The following is a 12,509-nucleotide window of genomic DNA, read 5'->3' as shown; positions in this document are numbered from 1 at the left end:
TCAATCCCTGGCCTCCCCTAGTGGGTTAAGGATCCAGCTTTGCCATGAGCTGTGGCGGAGGTCAAAGACGTGGCTCAGATCTGGCATTGCCATGGCTGTGGTGTAGGCTGGCAGCTACAGCTCCCTCCAATTCGACCCCTAGCCTGGGAACTTCCATATGCCATGGGTGCAGCCCAAAAAGAAAAGAAGAAAAGACACTTCAAGTAAGATGTGCTAGTCATGGCTCTGCTAAATGATGATGATGACTTGGATGGTTGTGGTAACATGGGGATTGAGGAAAGAGATCCAGATGGAGTATGGTTTGGTCAGAGACCATCTGAGAAGTGAGACGTGTGGACGGAGGGTGGGGTGGCTCTTCATAGAAATAGTGTATCAGCAGCATAGACATAGTTTTAAGCTATGGGCTTGGATAGTATAACATAGGAAGAGGGCTTATATGGAGAAGATAGAGCCTGAGACCCAGATTTCTCCAAGATGTAGAAATCAGATAAGGGAAAAGGATTCAGAAAAGAAGATGGAGAAAAAGCAGCCAATGGAGTATAAGGTCACTAAGGGAATTTGCTACCATCAAAGCCAACAGAAAGGAATTTAAGGAGAGAAAAAAATTAATCGAATACATATATGAGACTGAGTAAGAAAATCTTGGGGAAACGGCCACTGGATTTCACAAGTGAAGGTTAGTGGGACCTTGGAAATTTCGTTTTTTAGATATTGTATCTGATGAATGGAATGTGGTGTACCATTTTTTCTATTTAAATCTCATAACCAGTCCAATGTTAAAAAAATTAAGTGAAAAAGGGTGCTGTCTGGACTATAAAATTCAGCTTGGAAATATTGAATTTAAATAAATGTAAAGAACAATGTCACGTGATCTAAAGGACAAATTGAACTGCTCTCATTTCATCATCTGGCTTAAAATATTTTCTAATCAAAGCAATTTCTAAATGTTGGGATCAGTTTCTGCAAGGTTGAGAGGTAATTTTTGTATTCAGATATTCATAATATCTGGTTTATTAAAGTCTTAAGCCATGTATATTTTAGCCACAAAGTAGCGATAGATTGGTCCAAAAACTCGTTCGACTTAAAGCTAAAAACTATTCGTAGGAGATGGAATTAACTTTCTGTGACTTAAAACAATATATCTTTTTCTCTAATCCAAGGTATGGTGACATGGTACCAAAAACCATAGCAGGGAAGATTTTTGGTTCCATCTGTTCGCTGAGCGGGGTCTTGGTCATTGCTTTACCTGTCCCAGTGATTGTATCCAACTTCAGTCGGATCTACCACCAGAATCAACGAGCAGACAAACGGAGAGCACAAAAGGTGTGTATTCAGTTGTGTACAACCCTGATTTAGCCTCGCCCACTTTTACCATGACGTTTAAAAATCCCCAACTAGCTATTCGGTGTTCCACATTTGGTCAATAGTTGCCTTAGTCAGCACAAGCTAAAATTATACTGCAGTAAAAAAGAATCTTAATATCATCGTGGCTTAAAACCACACGGAGTATTTCTTCATCAGGCTCCAGATCCTTACCGGTGGTGTCGTAATGGAAACTCCATCTTGACAGTGTACTTCGGCAATGATTCAAGCAGGGCTAAAAGAACGCGATGAATCACATGCTGACTCCTAAAACCTCCTCCTGGAAGTGGGCCAAATCACTTCCATTTCTACTGTGTTAACCAAAGCAAGTGACACAGTCATGTGTAACCTTAAAATGGGCAGGGAAAGACAATCTTCTCATGCCACAACAGAAAAAGAAAAGGAATATTTGGTGAAGAGCCCTACTGAGAGTGGTAAAATCATAGATGGAATCTTGGCAAATTTATCAGAATCAGATTTCTAGGTCTGATTCATCTAGTCTTTGTCCATCAGGGACCAAGCTGGTTCCAGTAGATCGGGGCTATTAAAGGACACCAAAATATGTCTCGGATATCCTACACAGTTGACACAGGAAGTGGGAGACATCTGATCATTAGTAGCGGAGTTTTATTTTTGGCCCCCAAGTTGACTGCTTCTCTGAACTTCACATCAATTAACTAACTCCTCTCAGAGTAAACAGGTTGTATACTCCTCTGCGAAATGGAAAAAACAGTACGTACCTCACAATAAGATTAAGACTGTATGTAAATGCATGTATATCTATATAAGCAGATCATAATATTAACAATACCTAACCTTGACTGGTGGCTTTACTGTGTGCCAGGTATTGGTTTGATTTTTTTAAAAAAAGTATTCATAGAGTCTTCTCAACAAGTCTAGGAGTTCATTACTATTATTATTCCTGTTTCATAGATGAGAATTCTAAACTACCCAAAATTTGAAAAAAATCTCAGGTCACTCAATCCAAGGGATCTGCCTACTGGGTTCATAACTTAAACACTGGGATGCACTACCTCTCAAAAAAACTGACTAAACGTGAGCACGCTTCCCCTCCCCATTCTTCGTCTAAATAATCTCCTTGAGAGTCAGGACCCTTGTTGCTCAGAAATAATTACAGAAATCTTTTATAGTTTCCTCCAGGCTATGCTACCAGATTTCCCAGCTTCTTCATGGATACCATATTATATCCTATAAGAAGAGATTGGGGTTTTGAAATATCCAAAAGCACCACTCATGGCCAATGACTAAAGTGAAGGCACAGTCACGGTTATGTGGCATAGCTATAAAATATCATGAGAGATTTTGGTGTGGTTCATATGTGGCTTTCTGGGTAATTCTGGAACAGGATTTTAACATGCTTTGATCATCTCTTTACTAAAGCAGAAAAGTATAAAATCTCATAAAATAACCCTTTGGAAAGTTCAGGTTCATCCATATGGTCGCACAGCATACTAATTATCCAGAGAACTTGTTTACAGCCATTGTCAGAGATCTGCTGCCTTTAGGAAAGAGTCACTCTGTCAGCCTTGTAGTTTCCTGCTTTACAGAATCCCCCACCTTTAGACAAGTATCTGGCCTTTAACTAATTGCTGTAGAGGAGAGTGATAAATATAAAAAACCGGATAATCCAGTTAACAAGGAGGGGTAGAAAAAAGGCACCCTCCGGGCAGTTGTAGCCTTGTGCACCACACCCTTGCGAGAGCAGAGATTGAAGGAACTTTGGCCACCTTTGGCCTCCATGAGGGATCCGGGCACCACAGCTGTGGCTCTGCCCACACACTGCAGTCCCTCTATTGGGCACACATATGTGTGTTTAAAATAACAGAAATCCTACAAATAAGTTAGCTGTCCAGCCTCCATCCATCTCCGGTCTTGAAATGTCTTCTTTAATATGAGCTACCTATCATTCATTCTCTCAATGCCAAAAAAGAACTACCTGCACAAAAACAGTAGGAAGTACAAATATGATTTAAAATGAACCGGTCTTCAAAATATCTGTATTTTTCTCAGTTTTGTCCTCTGCAACAATCTAATCAATGAAGAAAATCTTAGAATGTTTTGAAAGTTTTTTTGTCGGGAATTCCTGTTGTGGTGCAGCAGAAAACAAATCGGGCTAGTATCCATGAGGATGCGGGTTCGATCCCTGGCCTTGCTCAGCGGGTGGGGGATCCACTGTTGCAGTGAGCTGCGGTATAGGTTGCAGATGCAGCTAGGATCTGGCATGACTATGGTGAGGGCCAGCAGCTGAGGCTCCAATTCTACCCCTGGCCTGGGAACTTCCATATGCCATGGGTGTGGCCCTAAAAAGCAAAAAATTAAAAAAAAAAAAAAAGCTTTTTTGTCTAAATAAATTTAGAATGCAAAAATAAGTAAATATATTTTAAAAGTACACTAAATTAAAAAGCATGTCTTATGAATGTTTTTATGTATCTTTAAAGTATCTCCTGTATTCTGTTTCTGCCATAATGCAATGAATTTGATATATCATGACTACTAGAAAAATTGACATAATAAAGCCAAATATAATCATCTAATGTGATATGTCCAGTAAATAGTCTACGACCAAGAAACTAAACATTGTCTTCTAAGAAAGAACAGTGGATATGGAACTAAATATGTTACCAAGGGATATTTTCTATTTTCCTTCCCAGTAAAATAAAAAAAAATAAAAAAAAAAAACAGTAAACACTCATTAGGCTAAGGTAGTTTAGATTTATCTGGAACTGGGTGATTTGACAGGTATCAAAGTTAGGCAAAAATAACCAGCTAATTCAGTCAAGCAAGATGTTCATTCAGAGATAATATTAGTCAAGTTGGATAATAATATTACAAAATATTTCTTAAGCCTGAATTTTGCTATTTAGTCCCACTGCCAGCACAAACTCAAGCAAAAAAAAATTATACAGAATAAAAAATAGGTGCTCAGAGGAAAGGTTTACATGCTTTTCAGAGATTTTAAGTAAAAAAAAAAAAAAAGACAGTCATGCATATTTGCACTTGATCTTTTCAATGAAAAGAGCAAGTGTTCAGTCTCTTAAGAAAAATGTCTTCTACACACACACACACACACACACACACACCCCAGAATGTACGGGCTGAATTTGAAGAGACGTTTAGTCTCTCTTCTTACTCTCTTTCAGATTTCTAAGTCTTACTGTCCCGAGTCTTGCAACTTCAGTGGAACCTTCCTTTGACAGACCAGGTCATAGCCATGCCTCCCTTCCTCCCAAATCTTAGTTACTTGCTGTATCTGTTCTTGGTTTGGCAATTCTGTTTGACTTTATTTTGACTTGTATCTTTTTATGAATGTTATCTTCTTAGCCAAATTTTAATATATCTTGAGAGCAGGTACCATGACTCATATTTTAATGCCTTTTACTTATTTCCATTTATTCATCTACTATTTCTGGTATTCTAGTTGAAGGCTGGCATTCAACAGACATTTGGCACAGGGCTCCGCAAGACCATACAAACCAATTTACTCATGTAATATTGTAGTAAAATGAAAGAAAAGTCATGGATTAAACTGAGATGGGAGGTTCTTTTTCTAACCCAGTACGTGACTGAGCAAAATAGCTATTCTGTCTCTAAAACAACGGCTTCTTTTTTCCCTAAACTTAGAACTGCCTTGCTGGTAGGGGTTGCTGTAATATGTAGGTTCTCCATTATGGAAAATATGTCATTTTCTTTATTGGACAGTATTTTTGGTTAATGTGCATGTCTCATTTATGAAAGAACTATTTCCTAATACTGAGGCTAAATGCTTGGAGAATGACATAGGTGAGACTAGTAACTATTCTATAGGCACTGTAATTACATGCAGTGGTTGCAAAAAAAGAAAGAGAGGAAGGGGGAGGAAGAGGGAGGGAGAGAGGAAGGTGACGAGAGGAAGGGAACCAAAAAAAGGCATTGAATGTTCCAGGAGACCAGTGAGACTTTAGCACCGAAGTCTCAAACAATAACCCCTTTCTGGAAACCAAATGTATATTTATATTACTTATTTCTGAATTATTACGTCAATTCTAAGTCATTCTCAAATGTGCTTGTCACTTCCCATTGTTTTATTGAGTCTGTGCTGAAATTTCTGGCTGCAATGCACAGCTCTTGAAGTTAAACATTTTCCACCTTTCAACTTCATTCTCTAGTATTGTCTCAGTATTTTGAGTGATCTAAACACTCTCCCACCAACAGAGTGAAATTTCTCTATTTCCTCCATCACTGATAAATATGATCTTTGTACAGAGTATTATTTTAACCTGGAATCAGCACACAGGAAGAAGAAATTCATGGAGGAAGAGAGAAGGGTTGGGATCAAAGCCAGATGGTATCTTAATTCCATTTTGAAAGCTTCAAATGTCTCAGTGCTACTCTCAAATGCTGGGGAGGGGGCACTTTGGTACAACTTTGGAGGGAAGTTTGGTAAAACTTTTTTAAGCAAAACACATACACAACACCCTTTGATCCAGGAATAATTCTGCTTCTAGAAATTCTTCTTGAAGATCAGCTCATCGTGATGTTCAAAGCAGCCAGCATTGCTTGTCATAGCAAAAAAAAAAAAAAAAAAGCCTTAAAAATTACTTTTGGTTGGCTTGCTAAATAAATGATGCTTCATTCCTACAGTGGCACGTTACACAACCATAAATAAATGAGATGGTTCTATATCTATAGATACAAGGGGAGTCCCACCTGTATTAAATGAAAACAGCTAAGTGCAGAAAAAGTGTGCAGCACATTCTCCCGAGTAAAAATGTGTATATATTACTTATGACTATATATAAACTTGCTTTTATATGCCTAGAATATTCTGGTAAGGTTCTTTAGACATTGACTCTGAAGGATGGAGTAGGTACATCCAGAGACATCCTTGTTTTTCTTGTACTTTTGCAGTATCAAAATTGTTTATGGTACGTATATGATCGTTTTCCATTTTAAAAAGTCTAGGTAATTATAAGTGTTTTATTAAAAAGAAGATGCCAGGGCTAGAAACTAAAGGTAGTCTTCCTCTGATTTGTTTACAAAGGGAAAAGAAGGAGGCATTGTAGGGTATTTTAACAAGTACGTTCTTATGCAAGGCATTGCTAGATGTGTGTCCCACGAATAGAATGGTTCCCGGACAGTGCTTTCTAGGAAATGAAAAGCAGACTTTTACCATAACTGTCTGGGGCAGATATGCACCAGCAGTTTTAACGTAGAACAGAATCTCCAAAGTCCAGATAAAGTCAGTTCACTCAGTCATATCACCTGGGGGACCTCACTGTAACTATGAACAGTTGAAGGGACCCCCCAAATGAATTAAAGAGCATTCTCTTTGCCTAAACGCTTTAAAAATGAAAACTAGTAGTACAAATCTTTTAGAGTGGCTTGCTATGTGCCTCATTTCAACAAGTTCAAGAGAGAAATGGAAATCAAATGAGCATGCTGTCATGTGAACCTGTGCCAGTAGACAAAATGGAAACATTTTAAGAGATTTTTATTTTTTAAGAGATACCATTTTGTTCAGTACAGGGTCTACATTGGCCAATTTAACTAAATAATTGCAAAAACAAAATTTGATATTTGATGATGCAGATACAACTGAATATGGTGTGTATGTGTGTGTGTGTATGTATTTTAAGGAAGGCCTGAACAAAGGAAGGGAGGAAGGAAAGAAGGAGAGGCACAGGGAGGGAGGGAGGCAAGAAAGAGAGAGGGGAGGGGAGGGGAGGGGGTGAGAGGAATAGACAGAGAAAAGAAAGGCAGTAAGTTCCTGGAACTTAATTACTAAATTTTAAAAAGATACTAGTTTCAGTGGAAAGAAGTTGGCAACTGGTTTGCTGATCTTCATTTCAGTAAGTTACTCAGATTGGGATCAGTGAAAATATAAGCAATACTGCTATTTTTCCCTTGACACAATTGACAGAAACAACACTGAAACAACTCGATCTTACTGTAAAGACTTAATTCTTAAATGTATAACGCAATGCCAAAGTGGTTGATTGATTCACTGGTAAATGTTAACTAAAATAAAACACTCAAATGGTGAAAGTTTACTTTTCAATGGTTACATGTGAAAAGCGGGTGTGCTTTTTAAAATCCATGTGCTGATTATTTAAGAGTGCACTCCCTGTTTTAAGAAAACCAGTCATAGATCTTAACAGGACCTTTCTTTTTTTTCTCCTATAGAAAGCCAGACTGGCCAGAATCCGGGCAGCCAAAAGCGGAAGTGCAAACGCTTACATGCAGAGCAAACGGAACGGCCTACTCAGTAACCAGCTACAGGTACAGTCAAGCATTTTACTTCCTTTAATGTTGTTTATTGGTGCACTGTTGACTTGGATTTACTTAACCATGTGATTTTATTGTGAGTAATTGCGAAAAGGGCTATGAAACAACCCAAATGAGATCTTTGATAATCTAGCCCTGTACCACCTTACTGGCTATTTCAGACTAGAAACTGGTCTATGAAATATTGCCGGTGAATCCTGATTGATCAGGCAATATTTTTGCACTATCTCCTGTAAACATGGGGAAAGGTCAAAAATTCTCAGGGACTCAAATTCCTAGTTTGTATATATTTTTTTTAATTCCAAAATGATGTCTGTTCCTTAAAGTTCATTTGGGTGATGAATGGGGTGGGGGGGGCCTGAGGCAGTGACGTGATGTCTTGTTTTACTCCTTGCTGGAGAGGGAATACCATTCAGTGTTATAAAGTTCACTGAGTATGAAATGTGATTTGAGAAACTTTTCTTTTACCTCAAAACTTCCCTTTAATATTCAGGATTCTAATCTTTCCTTACATAATGGCTTTTGTGTCGGTGAGTATGCTGGTGGTTTCAGGATTATCCAAGTCCTAGATTAGATATTATTATCCCCAAGTAACAGGTCCCAGTCTTTCAAAGGTAATTGGTAGATGAATGAGTAAAAGAGAATTACATTTCCAATTCAGGGAGGCACGTCTAAAAGGCCAGCCCGCTAATGTGACGAAAAATGTAAATGCCGATTATCACACACAAAAGCTACTCTCCATTTGATCCTTTTTCGTTAAATAAATTAATAAATAAAACGCTGCCATTTAATCTCAGGAAGTAGGCCAGATCTCTCTGTGGAAATATGCGGCTGAGGTTCTCATTGTTTGCAAATAAAATAGAAAGCCCTTCTGTCTTCTCCATGTTGACAGTCCTCTGAGGATGAGCAGGCCTTTGTTAGCAAATCCGGCTCCAGCTTTGAAACCCAGCACCACCACCTGCTTCACTGCCTGGAAAAAACCACGGTAAGGAAAAGGCAGGACTGCCTGCCTCTGGAACTCAGACAGTAATCCCCTCGGGGGTTTTTTGTGACTACTTAATGCTTCCAAGTGGTATTTTACTCTTTGCATTATTGGAAAACATACTAACCCTCCCACACACACAAAAGAGTCCTCAATTATTGAAATTATTTTGAAAGACTATAGTGATATTTCAACTTAGAAAGTATTTTAGAGGCTTATTTAAAATGTTTTTATCCTCAGTGGTGAGCTTAACTCTCGTCTAAAATATCCATTTAATGCTGATGGCAAATTGTCTTCCAATAGCTGACTGTAAGTCCTATAAAATATCTTGTTCTCCTGATTCTTGAAATGCTGATTAAACAGAAAAAAAAAATGACATTTAAGTGTTCCTGACATCTGGATGAAGAGAAAAGCAACAGCAATAACGAAAGAAAGAGAGTCACCTAATATACAAAGGTATAATAAACAGAGATAGAAAATAAATACTGTTTTCATAAGAAAAATGACCCATTTAAGTATTGGCATAGCCCCTTGGGGCTGAGGATTGAGGCTGCATCTCTCCACTTGGAAGCTCCGGTTGGACCTCCCTTTTTAACAAAGGTGTCTGTTCCCTGCTAGCGTGTCCAAAGGGATCATAGCCTATACCCACAGAGCAGAATAAAACTTTCACCGTGTTTGAATCAGGTCTGCCTTTTCACTCACTAGAGACACACATTCGTATTCTCAATTCCAACGTACTGTCATCCATTTAGTCATTTACCTATATAGTCACTCTGCAAAGAGCTATTCCTTGCCTATTACATGCCAGACAGGGAGCCAGATCCAAGACACACCGTGAAGTCAGGGGTGGCTTCTGCTTCTTTCGTGCCTCCAGGTTTGGGACAACACGGATGGTACTGGAGAAGGACTGTGGGCAGGGGAAGCAGCTTTGGGGCCACAATGGGGGGGGGGCAAAGAGGGCAGAGCTAGAGGGCACAGGATGAGGCAAGGCATCCTGGAGGTGCTCGAGTTGAGGCCCACAGGACGGTGATGAGTTAGGCAAAGAAATGAAGTGGCTAAAAGTTGATAGAAGCACTTGAGAAAAACTGGAACTTGGCCTGAGAGGAAGGAAAAGAACCTGAGGGCGGCCAGGAGCATGTGCCCTGGCACCGTGGAGGCGCGAGGAAGGCAGCGGCCAGAAAACCTTAGGTGTTTGGAGGCATGTGAAGAATGTTGATCTTTGTCTCATAATACATGGAAAATTTTTTGAAGGCTTAACAGGGTAGTTACTAAAATTATGTTTGTATTTTTAAATAAAGATCTATATACCTTATTAGGATAACTCTTTGAAAATTTAATGCTAACAATAATCAAATGTATTTATCCCTCATGTTCTTTCTTATTATTTTCATTTTTTTAACAGTTTTACCTTTTAGGGTTTTTTTTTTTTAATCAAAACTTATTTACACCAATTGATGTAATTTAAATTGAGCCACCTACAAAGATACATGGTAACCAGCCACAGAATGACTCTCCCCTTCCAATCACTGATGAGATAAATTAGAAGTCATGTATTATAACTTGATTATGTTTGTGACATGTGCATTGTAAGAGAAGAAAACAGATTGTGAATCCTTTGTGAGCTATATTTTTCGATAAAATTGAATATTTAACGTGAAACTCTGTCTTAACTGATCACATTTCCTCTGGAGTTTAAGTGGAATGTTAAATTTCCTTTTCTTCAAAATGCTTGCCTCAGCAAAGAAATGGCAAAAAGAGTAACTAAAACAATCTATTTCCTATCAGCCAGTAAATTTCTTCAATTGTTTTACGAAAATTTTAGGATGAGAGACGGTTAAGTGAAATTTGGCATGTGCACAGCCTTCCATGATAAGACCGTTCCCACCCACACAAAGAAAAAAATAGTAATTAAAGACATTCTTAGTAGTTTAGACCAAACTTGTTTTCCCTCAGATTTTTGAGGCAAAAGTCTTGCCTAGGCAATTCTTTATTTAATATTTTAAATGAAATGATGTCCATCACTCTTGGCTTCCGGGTTAGAAGAACACAGGCAGAGATCATGGGTCCAGCCAGTGATATGTCACAGACATAAGAAGGGAGCCCTCAAAATTTCAGTGCTGGTTCCTTCTGGATCAAATATAAAGTGATACAGGTTGATAAATATATTGTTCTTATTTAATAAGCCATATTTTTCTACACACTGGGAAATTTAGAGGAGCATATAAAGGAATGGAAAGTGTCTTAGGTATCTCATTTTCTAATTAAAAAATATTTTCAATCCCCTGTGAAAATATTTGCTAATACATAACAGACAATCTCACTTGGAACATTCTATTAAAATAATCTCTTTTCATAACTTCAGTCTGTCAGTTTGTTTAAAAAATAAAGTACATGTGAATTTACCCATACCCCATGGGTATTATCCGTATTCATTTTCTAGGGTTTTTAATATTTCATTTATAACTTCCAGATTTTATGTTTAAATTAATAAATGATATTTCAAGATAAAGTTAGTCTATAAATGGATATTAAGTCAGCCTGTGTGTATCAATCTCAAGGTCTAACTAGAGAGAGATTATTTTCACACAAACCCCAACCAGAAGTAGCTGTGATATTCTAATTACTATGAAAATGGTATTTTTCTTCCCCGTTAGATAGTCTAAATGTATGTGGGCATATTTGAGGTCTAAAAAGAAAACTATTCAAGCTTTTCTTTAAAGGTAAAAATGTGATCATATTGTAAGTCAATTACACGTTAGTAAAAAACAATAAAGAAGTTTTTTAAGAGTTAGTGTGTTTCTGTGCTTTCTTCACATTTCTCCCAACCACGGAACAGAATCACGAGTTTGTGGATGAACAAGTCTTTGAAGAAAGCTGCATGGAAGTCGCCACAGTTAATCGTCCTTCAAGTCACAGCCCCTCTCTCTCTTCACAACAAGGAGTCACCAGCACTTGCTGTTCAAGACGACACAAAAAATCTTTCCGCATTCCAAATGCCAATGTATCAGGAAGCCACCGAGGCAGCGTGCAGGAACTCAGCACGATTCAGATTAGATGTGTGGAGAGAACCCCGCTGTCTAACAGGTACCTGAGATTAATCTGTGTGCTTACACATCCCCGTGCTGCTTCTCCCAGCACACCCTGACCCGCTGCCTCCGCAGCCTCCCAAGTCTAGGTCCTTGGGTTTAGAATGAGACAAAACTGATCTGAAACAATTAGGCAAGTGGATCTACCGTAAGGTTCCTTAAGAGTCAAAGGTCATAGCTGTGTCCGTCGTAAAAGAATAGAAAGGTGCTAAGAAGACCAGGCACACGTGAATGCATTTCTACCTCTTCAACCTCACAACTCTCTTGCCTTAAGTAGATATCTCTATACTCAGGAGTCCCCTTTTTCACACCACCAAGAGAGACAGATTACACTGGCATTGAGATGATTGAAAAGTACTCCATGGCACCCCCAAAATATATCAAAATAGTCATGGAACAGTGAAAAATAAAACTATACCCACATGAATCTTTTGAATCAATATACGGTTATGGTCATAAAAGTATTTTTGGCCTCGACAAGCATAAAAATCAATCCAATACCAGAGCTCCCATTGTGGCGCAGCAGAAACAAATCTGACTAGTATCCATGAGGATGCGGGTTCGATCCCTGGCCTCTCTCAGTGAGTCTGGGATCCAGCATTGCTGTGAGCTGTGTGGGGGTCGCAGATGTGGCTCGGATCTGGCATTGCTGTGGCTGTGGTGTAGATCCGGCAGCTGTAGCTCCGACTGAACCCCTAGCCTGGGAACTTCCATATGCCAAAAAAAAAAAAATCAGTCCAGTACCAAAAAACATAAGCAAAATGCTGAAATTGTTTACTTCTTGTGAGTTTGTA

General features: G+C 38.6%; 1 protein-coding gene across 1 annotated transcript in view; it reads left to right on the top strand.

Annotated features, from left to right (window-relative positions):
- The window catches only part of KCND2 (potassium voltage-gated channel subfamily D member 2), a 485,299-nt gene that overhangs the window by 469,045 nt on the left and 3,745 nt on the right, over positions 1-12,509 (top strand). Inside the window, exons 2-5 of the mRNA XM_047763680.1 lie at positions 1,161-1,323; positions 7,546-7,641; positions 8,540-8,632; positions 11,466-11,713. Of these exons, the coding sequence (XP_047619636.1) occupies positions 1,161-1,323; positions 7,546-7,641; positions 8,540-8,632; positions 11,466-11,713 (600 nt within the window). The remainder of the gene's footprint in view (positions 1-1,160; positions 1,324-7,545; positions 7,642-8,539; positions 8,633-11,465; positions 11,714-12,509) is intronic.

Source organism: Phacochoerus africanus, chromosome 16 (genome assembly GCF_016906955.1).
Source record: "Phacochoerus africanus isolate WHEZ1 chromosome 16, ROS_Pafr_v1, whole genome shotgun sequence".
In the NCBI taxonomy this organism is placed as follows: Eukaryota; Metazoa; Chordata; class Mammalia; order Artiodactyla; family Suidae; genus Phacochoerus; species Phacochoerus africanus.
The sequence above is the reverse complement of the archived record's forward strand: the minus strand, read 5'-3'. Positions and strand labels throughout refer to the sequence as shown.